Source organism: Phoenix dactylifera, chromosome 8 (genome assembly GCF_051530095.1).
Source record: "Phoenix dactylifera cultivar Ajwa chromosome 8, Ajwa_hap1_PhDact_Kaust_v1.1, whole genome shotgun sequence".
Lineage (NCBI taxonomy): Eukaryota > Viridiplantae > Streptophyta > Magnoliopsida > Arecales > Arecaceae > Phoenix > Phoenix dactylifera.
Window position 1 is genome coordinate 17,810,705 of NC_143197.1, and position 24,496 is coordinate 17,835,200.

Sequence of the window (24,496 nt, forward strand, 5' to 3'; positions counted from 1 at the left end):
AGAGATGGGCCAGGGTTGGTGCAAGGAAAAGGCAAAAAGTACACAAAATACTCACATTAGAGAACATCTTGCTCAGGGATATAGTTTAATTGACAAGTTCCAACTTAGTTAAGTTTGATTTCAATAAATCTATATGTCCAACAAGGGCACAATGATGGCAGAGAAGTGGTACTGCTGTATGTATTTAATTGATCTCACCTATGAATAGTCCAAGAAACGACGCCTAACGTTTTGAACACTAGCCCCATGCGAGGCAGAGAAAATGGTAGTGCCAGGTTCATGCAAACAAGGTGAGGAGAAAATGGTAACCATGCTGAAAGAAAGCCTGTCCGTAAGAAGTCACACCTAGAGTTAACATAATACAACCAAATTGGGACAACATTATATAACCCAATGGAGACCTTGTAGAGTAGGCTGAGCTTCTTTTAGCTTTTTGATCAGGAAACATAAACTTGTACCACATTTTGATGCATATAAGAACATGACTCGTAGAAAACAAATCACTCTTTTTATGTATTTCTATAAAAAAAATTAGACAAGATAAAGCATCATCATAATCAAAATCAAAAACTTATACACAGAATAGACATAATCATCAGTTAATAAGTTCATTCCATATGGGACTCATAATGAGAAAGGTCATATAGGCACAGAGGACTGAATAGCTACCAAGGTGCAGTAAAGTCAGCCTATGAGAACACACGTCTAGGGCTAACATATAACCCAACTGAGAAATTGTAGGGTAGGCTGAACTTCTTTTAGCTTTTTTATCAGGAGCCATATAATTTGTAACTCTTTTTGATTAATATAAGATTGAATATGAATTCTAGAAATCTAATAACTTTTTTTTTTGTTTTTTATTTCTAAAAAATATTAGACAAGATAAAGTAACATCATAATCAAAATCAAAAACTTATACTTGGAATAGACATGGTCATCAGTCTATAATTTTCATTCCACGTCGGACTAAGCTTATAACAATAAGAGGTCATGTAGGTGTTTATAAATAGATGTGCTATGTTTAATGAATAATCATGATCAAACTTGTTTTGACACATTTGGCTCTCTCTTCAGCCCTATATTTCTTATCCCTAGAGGTCTGCCCCACTAAGAGGTCCATTTTGAAAACCCCATCTATTCATGTGTGGATGGTAATCAGGACTATGTTCCTCAATTTCAACAAGACTCCATACCAACCAAGCTTGCTCGCACAGCAGAAAGAGCCACTAGCTTATCTCTCCATCAAATTAGATTAGCCTAATGTGCATTCATGAGCCCATGCTAAAGTTTCAACCAATTCCTGCCAATACCTGTGCCAGGAAATTAAGAAAACATTCTTTCCCTACCAATAGTTCGGGAATGATATTTATCATGATTTAGAAACAAAAAAAAAAAAGGTCAGAAGAAAGCAAATGGAGGACATAATGTCATCAAATTCAAGTATATCAAAGACATCATCCTCCTATAACAAGGTTTCTTTGCAGTGGTGAATTTGTGTCACTCAAGTTTTGCCTCTTCTCTCTTTGGTGGATCCAACTGCAAGTAGTAGAAAGGTTCGGTTGGCTCCTCCCTGCAAAAATAGGATCAATTAATGCAACATTGTGGCATATTTAGTCCACAAAAGTCACATGTAAATGAAAATTAGCCTGTTTCAAATGTTCTGAGATTCTCAACTCCTATCAAGAAGTGCAACTTTTAAATTCGGATGTTCATTGAAATTAGAAAAGCTTCAAGTCTAAACCAAAACATCATCAGCCATATGTGACATAAAGGAACCCAGAGTATTAACATGCAAGTACAACAAAGGCAATATGCCTTTTCAATCAACGATTAAATGATTTAAATCTGACTCTTGCACTGATCATGCAATTCTACAAACAATCTGAAACAACATGCTTATAAAGTTTTCAGTAGAATTTCTGCTCTTGTCACTAAAAATTTGGAACTTTCAAAACTGGCTCTCAACCTGCCTCTGACCTTCCATAGACTGGTGCAAATATATGGCTAAGGCAACTTTTATGCAAGATGGGCATGCTATTAAACCTCAATTTGGTAAAATGACTAACCATGTTGGTTATACTTAATCGTAGGCTGGTAGGGAGTAACCCTCCAAGATTCCTGAAAATTGGAGAGGGTCCAAACAAAGAAGGGATAAAGGCAATGTTTGATACAGGGAACAAATTCAACTATGAGGAGCTTTGCAAAGAGAAAATACAGTCCCAGTTGATGAATCAATCATTAGCCAATCTTATTCAAGACTGGAGTATTTAATCTCTGTTTTCTGTTCATCATCTAAAATCTTAAAGAAAGAGAATATGGGGAACAAGAAAGCATACCCAGGTTTCGACCGCATGCATCGCCAAAAGAGCTTGAAAGGACCTGGAACTGTTTTAAAAGGATTTCCTTCAAAACAAGCCTGTGAATGTATTATGCATTAAAAAATAATCAACAAATTTTACATGCTGCAAAGTATTTTCTAAAGAAAGCGACTAGGGAAAGGGAACAACAAATATAAAAGCCCAAAATCATTCAGGGAAATTCACCAAAATTTCAAATAGTCAAAAACTCGCAAAAAACAACAAAATAAAGAAAACAAGATTTATCCCAACAAAAATTAATATAGGAGAGAAGAGAATATTAGGTATGGTAAACAATAACACCACAAACAAGAATAAATAGTATCATTAGTTTGTGATGCAAAATGATTTTTTAAAATAATCATCAGTAACTCATGATAAATCATTAATTTGTGCATAATTCATGAATAATTGAATAAATTCGGATTGATTCATGTGTGAAGAATAACTTTGAAGAATCATTTGGCCAAGGAAAAAATTGAGAACAATGCAAAAGCTTCTATTGTTTATGGATACATAAGTATATATGTAGCTATTAGAAACATTCATTTATATATGTGTGCATGCATAAATGTATATATGTACATACATCTAGAAGATATACCTATAAATATAGAGTGTTAAACTACACATTAAACATTAAATTTTAGGTAAATGATTTTCCAAATCGTAATCCATGATGAGCCTTTCAAGTTGGAGAGACATGCACCATGATATACACCACTAAAAATGCCAAGAAAGAATCATAGATTTTGATAGTAAAAATCCTATGGATCAAGTTGGTACAAAAACAGATAATACCAATTGTGCTGGTGCACTAAAATTCATGATAGAAAAAATAAATTTGTCACACCATTAGTGATACGTCTATACATGCATACGTATAGGCATACATACAAATACACATTACAAATACATACACAAGCATGCACACATACAAATGCAAAGAGATACACATATATGTACATAAATGCAGATACATATGCATGCACATAAACAAATACACATATACCTATATAGACACACACATATATCCATGCATGCAGGTGGGCAGCCAGGTACTGTGTGTTTGTGCATGCACACATGCTTGTATATGTGTATATATGTATGCACGTGTGAGCCTATATTTTAATATGAAATCCAAACTACAAAGTGCTACATTGAGCTCCATATCAAGCAGTTGGTCAACTTCTCGCTAAATAAACCACTCCTTATTAAATTGATAAGCTAGTTCAGAATTGTTATTTTGAGTAAAAGATACAAGAAAAATGCACTTCTCAAATTTTGGATATGCATTTATCAAATTATAATAAATGACAAACTCAAATTGGAGGATCATGTACCACATGCATTTCACATGCTGAACTCTTTAATCCCAAACTATATGTGATGCTCCACTTAGACACATGTCCACCTCCACAATACTAGAACTACTTCAATTTTAAACTGTATGTATGCTCCCATTTAGTTCAATCCTTGTTGACAAGGGAAGTGCACATTTAAGGACTAGGATTGTCCTTATCAAATTATATAAACAATAAAAAAAATCTATAATCACATTGGAGGATCGTATATATCCAATTTACCTTGTGCAATCACATCTGGAAAAAAAAAAACACAAAGCAACTACACCAAGTGGTCCTTCATGGTCATAAGCCTTCAATGGTGCTTATATGCGACCAACCTGTCCAATGTTTTACACATATTCCCTATACTTATTTAGCTTATTTTAGATGTTCTTTAAGGGAGAAATATTATTAAAAAAAAAGTGCATAACATAAAAGTGAGGGTGCATTTATGAGACAATGTTAAGAACAATTAGTGCTTTCCTCGTATAATCATAGCCTTAGCGCTTCCTCTCCCATGATCATAGTCAGTATTTTAGAATGTGTTGCACGAGTAGACCTGTTCAAGGGCTAGGCCAGGCTGGTCTCTCAAGCCAAGCTTTGCTCATAGGTCAACAAAATTTACATAGGCTAGGGCCCAAGCCTGGCCTTCGGGCCTACCTCCAGGCCCGAGCCTGGCCCTTGGTCAAGCTTCAAGTTTCAGGCCAGACCTCGAGCTCCCTAACAATTTCTTTCGGAAATGCTAACAAAGGCTTTAAAATGCTTTAAAAAATGCTACATATGAATAATTAAATATTGTCAAGAATCTGCAACATGTCTATTATCCATTAAGTTCACATATCAATAATAATTGTCATAAATACATCAATATAAACCAACAGCACAAGAAAAATTAAAAAATTCAGGCCATTGCCGAGCTCGGGCCAAGCTTTAGTCCCCAAGCCCAAGTCTGGCCCGATTATTAAGTAAGCTTATTTTTCAGGACTAGCTTAGCCCACCAAGCCTAAAATCTTGTCCCAAGCATTCCTAAAAAGCTTCGGGCTTAAGCTGGCTGGGCAAGCCACCCAGCCCGTGAACAGGTCTATGTGTGAGGTTGAATGTACAAATCCAAACCTCCAATTGCATCGTATACCCTATTATGCAAATACTATATGCAGCTGAGCCATGTATAGACTAAAGCAATGATTCATCTAGCATTGCGCAACAAATGTACAGCAGGATAAGCATGGGCTGGCTACATATATAGCCTACTTGTTAATATCTAACCACATATATGGCCCTTCGAACACTGTGCAACACACGGCTACTCTTTATACAAGCTCATCTAAATAGAGCACGTTCAAGCTGATGGTGTGGGTTTCAAATGGACCAGATACATGTACATTAATAATGTCAATATAATTTATTTAGTCTTAAAAATTGAAAATTTTGAAGCTTTAATTAGTTTTGAAATTTTAAAAAATTAAAGCACATAAACCTCTATATGAGGCCTGCATATTGCATAGGCACTATGCAGTCCCTCAACCACTTGCATACTATAGCTACATTTTAAAACACTAGTCAAAGACATCCATGCTTTCCTTCATCTGGATGGCAATGCATAACAATATCATACATAGACACATATAGGTATGTATTTGTATGTTTATACACACACATATCTCTATAGATATTCTATATTAAAAGAGCTTGTTAGGGCTTCTAGGTTTTTCAAATTACACCTAGATGGAAAATCAACCATATCACATAAAAAGCTTTATTATAGAATACTCATAACCAAGGTTCGCCGTACCGGTACCGAACCCCGTACCGGTGCCGCACCAGTATAGGTGTACCGAGTGTCGATACGGTACCGTACGCTCGGTACCGACCGTACCGACATTGGTGTACCGATACCGGTACCCATCGGTACGGGTACGGTACGCTCGGTACCGACTGGTACCGACCGGTACAGCGAACCTTGCTCATAACCAAGGGCACATGTGGAAAATTAGAAATGAAAGTAAAATATATTTCTCTTTTTGCAATTTTGCTTCCTATGAGTGCTTTGAAAAAATCATACTTTCTTGGACTCTTATCACGTGCACTGTCTTCAGAATCCCACCCGCCCAATCTCTTTTTCCTCTAACCTCGTTTCCTTTCTTATCCCAATAACCATCATAGGCTCTCCTCCCTACCAGACACCTCTCTAACATGGCAAATCACTTTCTCTATCTTCTCTCCTATCCCAATAACAATGATATCTATCTCTCTCTAATAACCTAATAAACTTGCTCTTTAAAATACTTTCTACTATAACAACAACTCCTCCCAAAGGCACTCCCCCCCTTCCACACATTTATTAATGCACTAATGAGGAGTATGGCATCAATTTTCAAGGAGAGGAAAAGTCTTTGTCAGCCAGGGTGTCTGATGTTTACTCTCGTAATTTATTCTTCACTAACCTTCTTTATGCTGTTGTAATTTTTGCCCCTTCTTTTTTTAACTTTTGTAGCAGTCATTTCATTTTTGATTATGTTTGACGGTTCAGAATAAAAAAAAAAACTCATGATTTTAAATTTGACACTCTGTTTAAATTTTGAAAGTTGAGATTTTGTTTGGGATGTGTTTGGCCGTTAAAAATAAGAAAGATTAAAATAGACAAGTTATAAGATAATGAGGAGAAAACCATGAACTTGGAAAAACGTACTAAAAGTAGAAGTTTTCACTTCCATGAATTTCTACAATAGAACCAAATGGGCATAATTCTCAAATAATAAATGTAATTTCTAAATCACAAAAATATCATGAGTTAAGGAATATTCAGAGTACCAAATGCATCCTTTTAAAGAATAATTATACCCTTATACTTATTTAATATGTAATTTGACTATGCAATTCACATGTCAACTAGTTTGATTTTTGTTTTTTTCATATCTTTATTTTTCAGTTTTACTTCTTGTTTTATATTTCATTCCGTATCTTCTTTATTATATTAACTATTTTTCTCTTTGTTTATGTTTACATTTTGTATTGTATTTCTTCAATTTTCTATTTCATACAAACATGTGTTTTATTTCATTTTTTAGCTTTTCTTGTTATGTAATATTTTGTATTGTATATTCATTTTTCTATATTTTATTTCATTTTTCAATTTCATTATTTTTTATTTTATATTTTTAGTTTTATATTAGTTGCAACATTTTTATTTATATATTGAATTTACTTTTGAGTTTTTAAGATATGTTGTTTCTACACATGCATTATGGCATGCTTCCATATGAGTATATGTATTTATGCGTTTACCAGTTGATTGGCACTTGCGCTGCACGTGCCATCAACAAATTTCATGGTATAAAAGTGAAATATGTATCTCTACAGCATGCATCTTTTATAAACATTTATCTTTGGTATACAAAAATAAGAATAGACTTGTATATAATTAATCTATGGAACAGTTAGCGCTCATACTCTATAATGTTTTGAATATTCATTTTATATTATTAATATTTTATAGTAAGATATACGGCAACAAGCAAACATGGAGCACAATAACTACATAATATTCATTATATCAAACAATGGCCACTATCATAGTTCTGATCACTACCTTACATTTTATGATGTGTACTGCCAAACAGCATTAAACATTAAAGACTGTCATATATGCATTATAACAATTATAATGATATTATATAATAGCTGTTTAAGGATTATTTGATCTCAATGATACTAATGAAATATAATATTTACGTTACATTATTGTTGCCAACAGCAGCCACACGAAACAATTATAAGTAACATAAAAGATTAGCTACACTTTTGAATTTATTTTAACCGCATAGGGACTATAGTTGTTCCAAACCATATTTTAAGAAGTTGGATTTTAACATATGGTTTGATATAAGAAAAAAGAGAACAAATAACCGTGCCTACAAAATGTTTGAAATAACATGTTATCCCATTATAACAGAACCTCACTGAAACCATTATTGGACATTATAACAGTCATAATGGCCATTATTTCTCCCAAAAAGTAACTTTGAAGTTTTAATATTAGAATAACCACCAAAATAATGGCTGTTATAACAGCATTATAATGGAAAAATAACAAGCAATAATGCAAAATACTGCATTATCTTTTTTTATTTTAAATTAGGTAAAATGATATTATTTTTTGGACTATGCAGTCACTTTTTGAGCAAATTTTGACGAAAAAAATGATGTTTGAAAATTTGTCATATTATTCAAAAGGAGGTACAAGTGAAAATAAGAGCTCTTATTTACATTCTAATGGTCTGTTATAATGGGAAATAATGGAAGATAACAGAAGATAACAGCCCTCATTTTTTTGCCATGTTATTTAACCCAATAACATAAAGAGAGCATCACTGGCTGTTATTTAAAACTACAGGACTACGTTGAAACAGCAGAACATAGCAACAGGAGAAAGGGATCAAACAGAAATTAGCAAAAAATTCCAGATATCTGAGATAATTAAAAAAAAAGTTGAAAAGAGGAAACCTATACCTCAGTGTACGTGTTTCACAATTCTTCCACTAGCCGCTTACCGTTCTCTTGAAGAAAAAATTTAAAATCGGAAAGAGAACCCACTGCCTAAAAGATCCCAGCCAGATCCAAAACTAGTGTAAAATGAGGGAATCGGTAAGAGAATATTCCCTTCCTGCTTTCATATATACATAATAGCTTTGTATTGTACACTATATATGTATGTATATTTGGTGTGTTATGTAAGTATATGTGTGTGATTGTGTTTCTAAAATGTTCATGAAGTTGATGAAAGTGAAGAGACTGGTTGAAGGATAAAAGTAGTTAATAGATACAGCGGTTAAACTACCAATTGTTTAGAACATGTTCTTGGCTTTGCTCTGAGAGGTGCCAATGGCTTACCAGTAGCAAAATGTGAAGATATGATAAATCAGCAAGGCATATGATCTGATGATATGTTTGGAGAAACTACAGTGCAGGCACACAACACTTATCTAAGAAAGTGATCATCTAAAGCTGAATCCGCCCATTGGTCCAATCTAAGTCCTTACAATCCAGTGGATTTAAATTCAGAACAAAAAGACCAGTTGGACTGCTATTATATATGCCGTGCTATTTAAATCTCAGTCATGTTTCAAAATGACAATGCAGCATAATTGCTTTATAACCCAGATGACTAGACCTAATTCACTTTGTTCAAACCCAAAGCTGAACCTTCCTAATGAAAGGACATAATATTATTTAAAGTTAAACATTGACTCTCAAATAAAACATATGATATTTGCAGGATTTTTCTTCGTAGAGTTTGAAACCCGAACTTGAAGGCAAAGTTCTGAAACTCAATCTAGAGGATTCATAAATTGATGGAAGAAAAGGAAGTTAGTTCTACATGATAACAATCATTTATGGCAACAGCCTTCTTATCTTAACCTCTAAAAATAACACCATGACTTTTACCAAGAGGACAGTCTCCCTGAACATATTTTTGAGTAATATGGTCATTATGAATATGTCTTTAAAGAAGGAAATGGCAGAGACATCAATAAGACATCAATAAGAACCCAGCTTGCTGGCTCGAGGGTAGCTACTAACAGAAACCAAAATGACTGGAAGAACCTTATACATGCATGCTCCACCTCCCACAGCACCCCCCCCCCCCCCCCCCCCCGGCCTCAATACCAAGTCTGCCCTTAAATGTTTCCTCATTGATTCCAACAATCAGAAATGTTTCTTGTGTTGATATGATGTTTATGATACAAGGCTCCCACTTCTAGAGGCTTGCCACATGATATAGTTTCCAGCTTGAGTTGCAGTCTCCACCACCTAAAACTTTGCAAAGTATATTCAAGATTCCATCAAAAAACAAGGGGGAAGATTAAGAAAATACCCCCAAACACCTATTAAGCAACAAATTTAACTATCTGCATAGATGATTTTTTTTTTTTTTTTGGGTATATTGATCTTACACTGATACCAAAGTAGGGATAGAATGTAAGCGCTCAACCTAGAATATTATGAGATCTAATATGAGCTTGTTACACACACATTGGATTTTAAAAGAGTAAGATATAAAGTTGGACTTCAGCAAAAATTTATAGCTGGATATGGAGTCCATAGTCAACACTTAATATGATCGGAAGAGAGAAGATCAACAAAACAAGAGGAGAACTCATTTAGTTCAACATTACAAAACAAATTATAGCAGCAACTGCTTTAGTTTAAACTTTCTAATTTCTCAACATTTCCCAAGGGGGATAGTTGTGTTTCTTAATCAGCTTCTATTTTAGCTATTTTCAGCATGATTTAAAATTTTATACAATACATTAGAAACACAAAGTATAGACCACTTCTAATTTCAGCATCACAGCATCAACTAAAGCTACTATTTCAGTCTTTAACAGTATTAATATGAATGGGATCAACACTTAGATGCCAGTCACTCAAATAGCTTCCTACCTACAGTATGGGTGCCATAACAAGGATCATTCAAATGCACCCCAAGCTTAACAGAATACCACTAAAACTCAAAACCTTCATAAAAATAAAACTTAAAGTTAAATTTCCATGCTTAAAAAGATGGTTCAGACTCAACTAGAAGTCATTTTCACATCCTTTGTTTCTCACTGCAGCTCTCATCATGCAATCATCATTTACTACATTAATGAATGCCATCTTCCTTCAGGTTGTAAAAAACATTAAGGGAAATAGATGTAATTAGACTTCTTGATCACTTACTTGAAGTGGATAGGCAAAGTCCAGAAGCTCTAATTCTTTACTTATATTGCTAAGTTAATTAAGGTAGTTCAACACCATAGTTAACCTTATGAACAAAAACATGGTTGAACCGACAAACTATAAGGATGCCTAGAGACTTACTGACATGGCAACTTTTTAAACAGACAACATACTTTTTGCAGATTAAAAGTGTCTAAAATTGAAACTGCTTATAAATAACTCCATGAAGGCAGCAAAGCTACTGAAAATGCTGTAAAAGGCCTATAAATAACTCTATAAGGATTATGGTCGAAAAAGAGCTTTCAATAACAACCTGAATTAAATCAGATCTCATACTCAAAGAAGTGGAACCATGTCCATCTTGGTTTGTGCTTGAGGAGATGCAGTAATGTCATATTGACACTTTAAAAGTATTGGCATAGAGTGACACATAATTGTACTATAGTCATAGTATGCCGTACCGGCCTGAACCAGACAGTACGGAGCATAACATACCGGCCCGATTCGGTACCAATACCCGGTAAGAGTGGCGTACCGATACTCGGTACGCCAAAAAAACTCCATACCGTATCGTACCAACACTGTGCTGTGTGATACCGGTGCGGGGTCCAGTGCCGAGATGGAGCACCTCCGTACCAGTAAATACATCTTCATGTTAAAGAGGTTCAAAGTTCTTTTAATGCAAATATATGTTAGACATGCTTAATTTTCTATTGTAGACAGCTTTTAAATGCTATCAATTAATAAGTAGCATGTTTTGAACATTTAAAAGCATACAATTGTTGATATCCATGCCAACATTTAACATATAAATGGAATTAAGTTTTAGTTACTATGGAATAGTTAAGTTTTAGTTACTACGGGATTGTTAAATTTTAGTTACTACGTAAGATAAGTGAATATTATAAATCATTGCTTTGTTTGTTTTTAGTAAATTGACTTAGTGGTTTACCCTTTTTATTTACAAATACTGATTAACAGAGCATGGAGAAGATAAAACATGATATTATTGAACTAGCATGCATCTAATTGCTTCAACCATTGTATTCTGATAATTTGATCTCCCAAGCATGGCTATTTCTCTGGTAGCCAGAATTTGTTTTTTGTTCTGAACCAACCAGGTCTTTCTTAGTAAAATATACACTTCTATCTTTATCAAATTCTAGTCCTACAAATATAATAAGATCCCAACTACTATTGCGAGATGCCAAGAAAATACCAAACCACTTGTAATCATGAAAGTGGTGGATGTCGATCTTGATCTTGGACTTTTACATGATTCAATTCATCATGGCCCCAAATTTTTTTTTCAGCACAGAATCTTGATGTCAATTGACAGGATTGAGTTCTACTGAAAATGATGCAAGGAGGGTAAAATGCATTTGCTGTAATAAAAAGATGAGCAGAGTCTCTTGCTAAAATTTCCTTTGCCTGTATCTCTAAGTATGTGGGGCCACATAAACAAGCACCCAATACAATATGTAATAGGAAGAGGGTCATTATTTATTATTATAAAAAGAAAGGAAGAAGGTGGAAGAGAGGGGAACTTGGGGGAGAGAGACAAAGAGTCAAAAGGCAAATAATTCAACGCAAGTTCATGCATATTTCTAGGGATGGTTTATGAGACAAGTATGATAATAGGGATGCTCCTAGTGGCTATGATGATGAGTATAGGCAGCCTAAGGACGCCAACAAGAAAAAGCAGACATTTATCAAGCATGCCCAATGAGTTTTAGGTAAGTTCACCATCTGAGAGAAGATGCTTGGGAGCAGAGTTTAGTGGGTGTGGGATGTATTCTAGTGTTCAAATGCCATTTCTTGCATCTCTTGAGTCTAGCACTGCTAGTTCTACAGGGTTAAGAGGCACCCAAGGATTTAAGTATAGGTGTCAGTATCAAAGCCAACACATTTGCCTTCCTATGTCCAAGAAAAAAAAAAGGACTTAAAAATCCCTCTTAAAAATTAAAAAAATGAGTTTAATATATGTTGCGCCAACCTATATCAAGTGCCGATACTAGAATGGCATGGCATATACCGACTAGCAAGCTGGCACCCAAAACATTGAGGCGAAGTTCTCTCGATCGAAGCAAGATACTCAAACCATGTAAAGAAAAACAAAGCATACACATTTAACAAAAGATCAATTATGTTTCTCCTAAAATAATTCAAAAAAAAAATCCCAAACCAGCTCACAATTCGAGCAGCTAAGCTCCAAACGTCTAATAAGTCTAAGCATTACAGGCTACTCCTAGTAACTAAGATTAACTACAAAGTACTTAATTTCATAATCTCTATATTGTGCTTGGTTGATGATAACAATAATAGAAATTACTACTAGTACATATCTAGGCCAAAGCAAGGCTACAAGATCACCTTGCTAGATCGCATCTAACCATGTCAAGCAGATACGAAGCCACTAATGACAACAATTATCTTACTATAATACTCTTGAAGTGGTATTCATCTTCTTTTTTTTTACCAAAAATCTGAACCTAATGCATCTATAAACCATATAAAAGGCTATTAATGTTTGATTACAATGTTCTAGCTAGAGGACAACATGATCTTTTTTATAAACTCATACCAAAGGTTCACCTAAACATCAAACTATTGACAGTCTAAAACTAGAATACAATTTAAAATTGAATTATTCTCAAGGGAATTACAATAATTATCACACATGTAATATGGCATATTTTTGGATCAGAAGAATGCTAAAATGGATGATTTGATGTGGGTTACTGAGAAAAACAACACAATGAGGGCCACCTGCAAATTCCCAATAAGGTTCCTAGGTTAAGAAATTTGTCTTCAAAGCATGATAGGGTCCAACTAAGGTTTAGATTACTTAATTGTCCATCCCATATAGAAAAGAAAAGAGAGAAACTCTTCAATTTATTTCAACAATGAAAGTGATAACATACCCAAGTTCATGTAGCCTATTGGTGCCTAAGGAAAAATTGGTATCTAACCTTATCTCTCTTTTTATAACAGTTCCACCTACCTCTTTACTACATATCCTTATTTATGTCTTCCCCTTCCCTTTCTATTCTTCCCCATTGTTTTGTAGGGAACTGACGCGGACACCAGTGCCAGACCGCCCGTCACTCGGGTCTATAGCCGCTGCAGAGGGATGATTAGGGATGATTCAGCCAGTTTTGGAGTGATTTTAATTTATTTGGGCTTATTAGGATATTTTGTTATTTGATAATCTTTAGGGCTTATTTTGGTATTTCGTTATTTTGAGGGTCTTTTGTGAGACTAGTTTCTTTTTAGGGGATCTTTCGCATTTCCTGGATCTTATAAATATGTTGAACCGTACATCGTTTAGGGTATGCTATGAATGAAAAAAATTGATTCCCTTTGTTTCAGCCCTGGTGTGAAGCCGAGAGCAAGAGCTAGGCGTGAAGCCTAGTTCCCTTCCTCCCCTTCCTCTCTTTTCCCTCTTCTCTTCTTTCCTCCCCTCTCCTTCTTCTCCTATTTTTCTTCCTTCCTCTGATGTCCAGCATCAGGAACTGTGCCTACTGAGACCCGAAAGGGGCAAAGGGTCAAGTGGAGAGTCTTATTCCTTCAAGTTCTATGACTCTTAAAGGTTCAAGGCAGATGGTTCTTGAACAATGTTGCATTGGGATATGTTAGTGATGTTCTCCACTGGATGTGACACTTGTGTGAAATTTCCTCAAATCCCAAGGAAAAAACAACTCCTATCAAATTAGATTACTTATTAAATGCTATCTAGAATAAAATAAGGGGAAAAAGGAAAGGAAAAAAAAACCCTGTCATCTAATTCCTTTGTGAAATGAAGATATTGAAGTAATGTTTCTTTTTGGCCTTTGTCTCTCATGCCTCTTAATGCCTTGACACAACCCACAGAGATCTTTTGTCCCCCTCCCTCCAACCTAATGAGACTCTAACAATTATCATATCTCCATTATCTGATTCTATTCTCAATCTCTAGTCTCATTTACATTTTAGCTCTTCTCCCCTTAGATGGCAGCAAGTTGGGGAAGAAAAAGTGAACTTGAGCACAGTTCAATTACTAGATAGAAAGATGAAAGAGAGATGGTGTTGCAGAGATTTAGAATACTAATGCTACATTAGGTAGAGGGGATAAATGGGGGAGGGGGGCAGGGCTACCACTCCAAATGGAGGGACATCTTCACCCTGAAAGCATCACGAAATAGGCTTATCAAGGTTTGCGGAACCATCCCGAACCGAGTGGTTCGGGGCATCCCGGGCCATACCGGCGGCGGACCGGGACGGTTCCGCCATCGAAACCGAGATGCCTCGCCGGAGGGGAAGAAGGAGAAGAGGAAAAGAGAGAAAGAGCGGAGAAGGGAGGGAGAGGGAAAGGGAGAGGGAGAGGGAGAGGAAGGAAGAGCGGCCAGCCGAAGAGCCTCCGCGCGGAGGAGGCAAAGGCCGAGGAGACGGGAGACGGGAGACGGGGCAAATAAAAAACATAAAGTGAAGTCGGTAATGGATTTGCCGACTTTAACTTAAAAAATCCAAAAATAAAAGAGGACCGGATGTTCGAAACAGAGGCCCGGAAGCAGAGCCCCGCCTCCGCGTCACCCCGGCTTCCGCCGGTCAGCCTCTCTCTTCCCTCCTCTCCCTCTCTCTCCCTCCCCCGCTCTCTCTCTCTTTTCCTCTCTCATTCTCCCTCTCCCCTGCCATAGAAGATGTGTCGGTACGGGCCCGGCACGGCACAGCGCATGCCCGTACCGACTCGTCCCGCCGAAAAATCGGTACGGTGCCCGATACCGATTCCGCCGTCCTTGAGGCCTATGGTACAAAAACTAACAAAAAGAAGAGATACTTCTGTTCCACCATTTTGGAGGAATACATTATTCCATGGAATAGAAAAAACCAATGTTTCGAGTACCGGTGCCGGACTTTATACCCGTTTTTTGCCAAAACAATAAAGCACCGATACCAACACACTATGTATTAGTGTCGGAAAGCTGCTGGAAACAACACCATTTGTACCACATCCCGTTCCAGCAGTATTCGAAACCTGGAGGGGGAAAGTTCCCCTCCAACTACTATTTTGCACTTATCCACTTTTATAAACACACCAATAAATGAGAGGGTAATTTTGCAATTATGACAAAATCCAAATCATTGTGAAATGGATGCACTCATTTATTTTATATACTTCTCCTTCCAATCAAATGCTAAAAGAACTTATCCCATGGCATTGCCTATCCCTTCTACAGTACAAAGGATGTCCCTCCAAAATTTATCTCCTCTACCAAAGATAGCCTAAGAAGCCCAGTTGGGGAGGAGTGGAAGGAGTTTCAATGAGGAAGAAATACAAGCTGGATCATTTTGCAAAGGTTTAGTTAAAGGGGTAATCATGGAAGAGCATCTCTTTACGAAGGTTAAGTTGTGTTTTCCATAATTTGAAGCATGGAAGGAGAGAGGCATGGGAAGCAAGGAATCTGAGAAGATATTGGTAAATGTACCAAACAAACAAAAGTAAGAAGTTAGAATAATTCCATTATTGAAGCTAAATGTATCTCCATACTTCTAGTCGGTGTGCCTATGGATAGCAAGATGCATAAAGGAGCATGGGTATGTATGTGATGGTGACCATGTCACCATTGGCATATGCATACAAATTATCATTTTAGTTTTTGCTTGTTTGAAGGTTTGCTGCCATTTTGCTTACTTGACTAATAAAAGTTCTTCTCATTCTTGGGGAATAAGCTTTGCAGGAGCCAAACTAGGTCTGGGTCAAAAGATAGATTGATTCTGTGAAATACAAAACCTTTTCTCAGAATCATTTCAACCATTCAAGGAAGAGACACTATCTACATCAAAAAAGGTAAGTACATGTTTTAGTTAATATAGATGAGACATGTCCAATTTCATCAAAGCACACTTCTGCGAACACACCTAGTTAGAGGAGATGATATATCTTGAAGAAGTTTCTAGTTACCAGCTGTATATGTAAAATTTTATATTGTTGAAATGCTTGCTTCATAAGTATTTTCTAATTTATCATTTCATTTCAAAATATAGCTTTACTGCATCAAATCCTGCATAAAATTGCCCTGTAATAGAAAGACTTAAAGTGCACAGTTAACATATGTGTGAAGTGTGGTATATACATTATTCTCTTGATAAACTCATTAAAAATGTACACATTTTATTCTGTCGATGGTAGTCTTATTTCAGCCCATTTTGTCCCAAATCCATGAAACAAACCGAAAAAGTCAAAATGCCTCAACCAAAGAACAGGTGACACGCGCTCTAAAACCAGAAATAATCAAGCCTGAACCTAGGGTACCAAAACCAAGCCTCGTAATGCACCCGCATCAGAGCAATTTAATAAAATACGGTCCACTTCAAGTGGAAAGCTCATATTTTTAACTACAGGCCTAAACAAAATGGATAGATAGAAGGGATCCAAAAGAATAGAATTTTAAAACGCAATAATATCACCTATTTGCAACCCTTCAAACAATATAAAAATGCTACTTATAGTTTTCAGTGAAATTTACAATCAACCTTCTCCATATGATAATTGATGGTAACAATGGTGAGCAAACCTTAGTTGTCAAGTATAAACTTTTTAACTTGTACAAAAAACTTTTACAAGTTTAATCTTTTGTTAACTACTAGAAAAGTATAGAATGTTGATACTAAATAAACAATATAAAAGTACATAAAACAAGTAAATAGAAAGCAAGAGAAGTTGCAGGATACAAGAGCTACCTGAATCACATCCTCTACCCGATCATTGCATCTGTGTGCTTGAGGCTGCCGAGTGTCCCCTTCTGGCAAACCCCACGGGCTCTCTCTCCTTGGAACAGGCCTAGAACTCATCCTCCTTTCTACCTATATCAGAACCAACTCAGCAATTCAGATGCTCATGCCATTACCATCAGACTAAAATGGAACCAAGACCTCAAAAACCAGACCTTGTGAATTGTGATCTAAACAGTCAAAGAGGAGCTTTGAATTCAAACAGAATCTAAGATTTAGAATTTCAACCGAAAAAGCACCCACAGCAAGTTTACACCTTTTTTCTATTCATCAGTTATACAATCATACACAAAATATTAATACTCAAACAGAATTTCTCTGAGATACAAATATGAAGAAATATTTATATTTTGTTTGCTTCTTCTTGGGGCGAGAACCCGAGAGAAATCAAACGATCTAATAGAGGATCTATCAGTACCCAAGGAGCTTCAGGCAGACGAAATTTTCTTAAGGCAAAAAAAATGGAAAAAGAGGGCATTCCAAACAAGAATGCTCTAAGGTGCAAAGACTTAACTGAGCAAGGGCGAGTGAGTGCGGGGAGGGGGAGGGGGAGGGGGACCGGGATGGGGAGGGGGCGAGCGAGAGCGTTCCGGGTGGGGGAAGCGGGTGCGGCAGGTGGAGAGAAACAGTGGGTCACAATTTTGTGATTCAGGTGGGTCGGGTTAATTGGGATCAGCTCAGATCGAAACAGATCGGATTCATCGGGTTAAGCGTTTCTCTGTGGCATTGCATCGAACAGCGTCTCGGCCTCATTCGAATAGCCATTTCACATGCCCATCACTTCTCCTGGCAACATTTGCGCTTTCTTTTTTTCTTTCTTTCTTTTTTTTTTTTTTTTTTTTTTGGTACATCCATAGCTCACCTCAGCTCAACCTAGCGTGAGTACTACCATCAGCATCAAAGAAAATAAGATGACATAAAGGTAGGGGGTAGGATCAATCCCTGTCCATAAAACCTCTCTCAAATGTTGAGCAGCAAAAGAGGTGATCCAGTCTACTGTCGTGTTCGCCTCCCGAAATATGTGGGTAATCTAAAATGAGCGGCAGCCCAGGCTCTGAATGTCCCTAAGTAGGGGGTGACCATTGCCCTATCGCCCGACATCACGAATCAACTCAGTCACCGTAGTCAAGTCTCCCTCTAAGATGATGCAATCAGCCCCTAGGACCTCTTCGCATAGGTGACTCTCTTCCATGCTGCTTTGACCTCTGCTCCAATAGCGGTCATATCACAGGTGCGTCATCTGCCTGCCACAACCAGTTTAGAGTCGTGGTCCAGGATCACAAACTCTTTCCCTCATATGTCACCCCTACCAAGACGTTACCGTCAAAGTTCACCTTGAGGTGATTAGAAGGTGGGGTCTTCCAAGAAACAAAAGTAACTCGGAGCGTTGCAGCAGTGAAGTGGGAGCTACAGATGTCCCTAATCCACCCCGATGAAGGTGCCCGAGTAGCGGTGATAATCTCAGTCGCCTGACGCATGGCTCTATCCACCACAATCCTCGGGGATACCCTCCTACCCTCAAAGGTGCAAGCATTTCTGTCCAGCCAGATATGATATCCTGTCTGAATAGCAACATTTGTAGTTTGAAGGATTAGGATATTGTTTCTTTTAATTTTTTAAAAAATATTAGATTATTATAAAAATGATTTTGAGAGAGCAAGAGGTATAAAAGTGGAAAAGAAATTACTAGTACCAGCTTGCTCTCTTTGGAAAGGAAAAAAACAAAGAAAGAAAACGAGAGAAGAAAGAGAACGAAGAGGAATAGAATCTTGAAACGAAGAGAAAAGAATACAAGGCACAAGGGGAAAAGATAGAGAAAATTTTTTTTTCTTTCTAATTTTTTGAGAAATTAGAAAAGAGATTTGGAGAGAAATTTTCTCCTTTCTTTTTTCTTTTCTCGAGTAAAATTCACATCTCCCTTCTGTTTTTTCTGTTGCCGGTCAAAATTCAACTTGATGGATAGACAAGCCGACAAGCAAGTTGCTATGCATAGTTGGATTGAAAAAACGTAGTATGGCACTGGAGTTGATCTACAACTACAACAAATGATCAGGGGTTCGTCGGAGCGTGACTAGCTAAGGACCTTCCGATGCTTAAATCAAACAGAGTTTCAAATGGAAATAGGAATGATGAAAAAAGATAGAAATATGAGAGTATAGTATTCAATTTTTTTCATATTTGGGGGTCCCAATGCCTATTATCTATAGAGGAGATGATACGAATCTATGTGGTTAGGATTGCGCAACTCGCAAACAAGTAGTTAAGCTCTTTCCATATCCACCGATCAAGGTAGTTGGATGTTTCTTTTTAGATGCACCATGATCAGGCATTTTTCTTATCTGCTGATTTGGCCCATTACGATATTTCTTTTCGAGCATGTTGAAAGTGCACCCAGCTACAACCAATTATGTTGATTGTTCAAAGATTTAATTGGCCATTAATTTTACTAGACACGTGTCATCACCTAGTTAGTAGGCTGAGCTGTCAAGAGATATTTTTGGAATAACGAATCCAAGCTATATCACTTGTCCCACACTTTTGAGTCCAAGCTGTGCTTGCTCAACTCGAGTGAAAGAAGTCGTGAAATTATTCATCGAATGAGCTAGCAGAGCTGCATTCGAGCCGTCAGATAACTCTGGGCGCTTCTGGAACTTCATTTAATGAGTGCCACAATTTTTGTAGAGTCAGTTCCATTTTTGAAGCATCATACGTACGGGCGGGGTTTTCACTATTGCAATCATTTCTTCTTGCAATTCAGGAGAGGATCAATCTATGGAAGCCCATAACCATCAAATACTGAGCTTACACGTGGTAGCTGATGGATGGATGATCGGACAAGCAATGAGATCAACACCGTTCAAAGCCGTATATAAGGGGCGAAAGCCTAAGCCAATTCTCCCCATTTAGTGAGTGCTTTCTCATTTCTTGGAGTTCTCTATTAGATGGAAGCTTCGGCTCTTTTCTTCTTCCTTTCTCTAGTGCCCCTCCATTAGTCACTTTTCCAACAAACCTTCATAGGTTGGCTCATTCTCTTTTCTTTCTTCTCCATCTTCTTCAGTTGCTATGGCTGCTTCATTTAAGAGTGACCTCCCTACTACTAGTCAAGCGAGTGGCTTTGCCCCTGCATTCCGACAACTTTAGCAGCATCGAATTGGAGACCTTCAATCCCGGCACTGAGGAGTACATCTAGACCAGGACGACTTAGACCGGTTCCAGAAAGGTTATTATGTTCTGACCAGCTTCTCCTTTAGGTTGCTTGGTGGTGGAGAGGGCCAATACCTGCTATTCTGCCCAAGTTAATCTCTATGAGTTGACTCTGAAGTTTGGGTCGAGATTTCCTTTCTCCTTTTGTTGTTCTTTTTCTCAATAGTTTTTGATTAGTGCCCACCTAGTTCCCATTGCATGATAAATTATCATTGATTTTTTGTCTTCTGTCTCTCTATAGTATTTAGTCTGCAATTGTGCAATTCCATGAATGTTGTATCCTCCAGGAGCAGCCTACCGAGCGAAGCTACTAGTACATCTCAACTCGAAAGGGTTTTTGACTGATCCAGGGTGGTCCTTCTTCAGTGCATGGCTAGAAAGGCCCCTTCTTTTTTGTATTGTCTAAGCGGCTTGGGGGTTTAACACCTTCTGGGGCACCCCCAATAAAAGTTTGAACCGAGTTCCTGCCTCTACACCGAGTAGCAAATTTTAGAGTCCTTGCGCAGCATCAAGGCTCCTATTTAGGGGTTGTTAGCCAAGTAGACCTTGGTCAATCCTAGAGTTGATTACATTTCGAAATACCCAAGTCATTGATCTAATGTTTAACAAATTCAATGACTTTTTTCTCATGTTGATGAAGGCATGGAATATTCATACCCCTTTCATTTTTAGGAGATCTTTTGCCTATCTTTATAAAATGTCTGGCTTAAAATGATCTTCTTCCTTAAGCTTTGAGCAGTTGGAAAGAGCTAAGAAAAATGGTTTTAAGTCAGTGGTGTTATTGTGGCTTGAAAAATTATTTGAAGATAAATGAAATATAGCAACTGATGGAAATTTTAAGATGGAATATTATTTAAAAGGGAAAATTGGAATGGTGTTAAAAAATTGGAACTATTAGGAGTTCAAGGCCTAAAAATTGCTGTGTAGACTATAAAAAGGAAGCTGACTTGTGTTAAAAATTGCAGTGTGTACTGGGATGATCAATAATAGAACTGCTTTGGACTATCAAAGTTGGTTATTGTCTTGATCTTTGTCAGTCCAACCTGGAATAGTTTGAATTTTTATATATATATCCTGAAATTGATAAGAAAATGTTGTTATTATTTTTGTAAATGAAAGAGTGCAACGACTACAAGCTAGATGGCAGCATGATAATTTATCAAAATTTCAAGGTGGTTGTTTTAGCCTTTAATTATGACCCTGATATGAGTTATTTGGAAAATTGAAATGCTATATGTAGAAAGTGTGGACCAAAATATGAGTTATGACCCTTGAATTCAAAGATGAGAGGGATATACATAGGATTTTTCAAAAATGTGGGCTTATAAAGAAAGCAGAGTATTAGAGCTATATGTAGAAAGTCTGTATACCAAAATATGAGTTATGACACTTGGATTTAATGTTGAGAGAGACATATGTAGGATTTTACAAAGATGCGGGCATATGAAGAAAGCAGAGTATTCAGACTATGTTTCTTATTTAACAATTGAATTTCTGATCTTTCTCAAACTATAAGCAACTCATTACTCAATTATCTATTGCCATCTCTGTGAGAAAATGGTGAGTAAAATTGCTTCTTGCTCTCTTTCCATTATTTCTATGTATTGGAATCATCGAGTTTAGCACGAGCTATGGGGATTCAAGCACTAGTTGCAGAGCATTTAAGACATAGGCCCTTCTCAAGTTCAAGAAAAGATTCATATCGATCCTGTTGGTCGGCTGTCTTCATGAGTCGGTGAAGATTGCTGTAGATGGGAAGGTGTTTCCTGCAGCAACTGAACTGGCCTTGTTGTAAGGCTCCAATTGTGTAGCTTTCTTGTTGACTCCAAAAAATAGTTGGTGAGTGAGATAAGCCCTTCCTTGTTTTAGCTAAAATATTTGACTTGGACTTGAGCGGAAATGATTTCTACGGTGAAATTGTGAGGGCCCGGGCCACACTTGATTGGCCCGGTCTTTTGGCCTCTGGCCAAACGGAAAAAAAAAAAAAAGAAAAAAAAAAGAAGAAAAAGAAGAAAAAAAGAGAAGGAACAAAGTTCCATTGTTTGAGTCGGAAGAGGAGACCAACTCCGGCTCCTCTTCGACTCCGGCAGCGGCTAGGAAACCCTAGCTTCCATATTTATTTAAGGGACCTCACCTCTCTTTCGAGCCTCACCGTTGATCACCGAGTTTGCCACCAATTTGGAAGAGATTTTTGAGTTTATTACCATGGGATATACTCAGGGATTTTGTTGTCGATCCAGTCGAAAGAGCTCGCCAAAGGTAAGCCCTTGTTGTCAGTTCCTCTCTTCTCCTTCTTTTAGTTGTTGAGCCATTGTCTCTCCCTTGATTCTGGCAGATGAATCGACGGATTGATCGTGGACAAGCCTCCCTTGTTTTTACCGTTCTTCTTTCCTTTTTTCTGACCACCGCCATCGTCGGTACTCGTCGTTAAAACTCTCGGCCTTTCCCCTTCATTGACCTCTGGCTAATGCCAAAGCTCCAGCCGTCGGCGAGCGGATTGGGACCCGAGATCAACAGAGCCATGACCCTTTGTTCGGCCCTATTTTGGGCTGAATCCAACCAGCCACCCATCGTTGTCAGTTGCACTTTGCTGGACGTCGCCGCCGCCTGCTGCTACTTCATCGGACCATGACCATGGCAGCCACTAGCCCACCTCCCTTCCTCCCCTATTTACCGAGAAAAAAAGAAAGAAGCGGAGGAGGAGGAGAGAGAGAAGAGCTATCCCTCACTTGTTTCTCTCTCTTATTATCTCTCTCTTCCTTCTATCTTATCTCTCTATTTTTCTTTCTAAAAATACCCATGGATCCATGAACCGAGTCCTATCAACTCGATCTATGAATTCGAGTTGATCCCTAAAAAAAGGGTCCTAAACTGTCCTGGTGCTCGGGCTGCCTATTGGATCAATCACCCCGACCCTCTTGAATATTCTGAAAATTTTCATTAATAAACTTTGTTGATTGATCTTGACCTGATTGAGTTCGATTCGTTGAGTGAATCCTCTAGACCTGACATATCCGAAACTATTGTACACCCGGTCAAGTCTTTTCGTTTTTTTTTAAAGTCGTCAATTAGAAATTTATTTCGTTGTTAATATTTTAAATAGGTCTAAGAGAGTCGCCTAACAAAATCTGACAGTCTAAGATAAAAGAGGTAAGTAAATTTTACACTCCTTATTATTTTTCAAATTATCATATTTTTCATGCATATGATATTGCCAACATAGATGTCATATTTTCTTAAAATTATGGATCAACATACGTGTTATGAAAATTATGCTTTATTATAAAAATAATTTTATGAATCTTTTAATAAAAATAATTTTATTATAAAGACTAATTTGATCATGCTATTTAGTATTTTTCATCTATTTATGTGTATGTTTTAAGAAAAAAATATAAGTATTTGCTCAGATAGCTATGTATGATCCCTAGAATTAGAAAAATCGACACTCAAAGCTAGCATCCATATGAACACAAGCGCGCCAACAGGTATAAAGTTGGTATATGAAATAAAAATCGTTGTCGATTATGAATATGGGCCCTATCATAGGTATAAAATCACCGTAGCACGAATATCTGTAAGCAATATTTTAAACTATAATATAGCTAGATGACAGAAAAATAATTTATGAATTTATTTGCAAAATAAACTTGGAAGCATGTTTATGAAATATGAATGATTTATGCATGCATTATTGGCTTTATGACTTATTTTAATATAATGTACTATAAAATATTTTATTTTGTAATCTCTGTTATTTTTTAAATGATGCATTGATATAGAAAAAACTTATGCTTGATTCAGTAAGGTAGAGTAAGATTTTACTCATTGAGCTGTGTCACTCATATATCTCTATTTTTATTTTTCTCTTTTCAAACGAATAGGGATGATAGAAACGAAGGATGGTCCAAGCTTGAAGTTTGTGCTAGCAAGCTTGAAGTTTGTGCCAGCAAGCTTGACAGTTTTGTAGAAGAATTTTAGTATTTTTAATTGACTATGAATTTGGTAGTTAATGATTTTCTGAGTATTAAGGATTATGGATTTAGTATTTATGTTTGGATTTATATACTTTGAACCACCATTTGTTGTATTCAA

At 36.8% G+C, this 24,496-nt stretch overlaps 1 protein-coding gene across 3 annotated transcripts; it reads right to left on the minus strand.

The window, feature by feature from the left end:
- Positions 1 to 1,231: 1,231 nt before the first annotated feature.
- Positions 1,232 to 17,966, minus strand: LOC103723198 (hexokinase-1 protein). 3 transcript variants are annotated; one of them, XM_088702941.2, is made up of 4 exons: positions 17,712 to 17,966; positions 17,147 to 17,269; positions 2,337 to 2,416; positions 1,232 to 1,570 (listed from the first exon to the last, which is right to left on the minus strand). In XM_088702941.2, the coding sequence occupies exons 2-4, from the start codon at positions 17,255 to 17,257 to the stop codon at positions 1,498 to 1,500; spliced, it is 264 nt and encodes an 87-aa protein (XP_088559067.1). In that variant the 5' UTR covers positions 17,258 to 17,269; positions 17,712 to 17,966; the 3' UTR covers positions 1,232 to 1,497. The 3 variants fall into 3 exon arrangements, with proteins under 3 accessions (XP_088559067.1, XP_008812261.2, XP_008812263.1); XM_008814039.6 differs by having other exon boundaries at positions 17,616 to 17,744; XM_008814041.6 differs by lacking the exon at positions 17,712 to 17,966 and adding an exon at positions 17,353 to 17,600.
- Between the last annotated feature and the right edge of the window lie 6,530 nt (positions 17,967 to 24,496).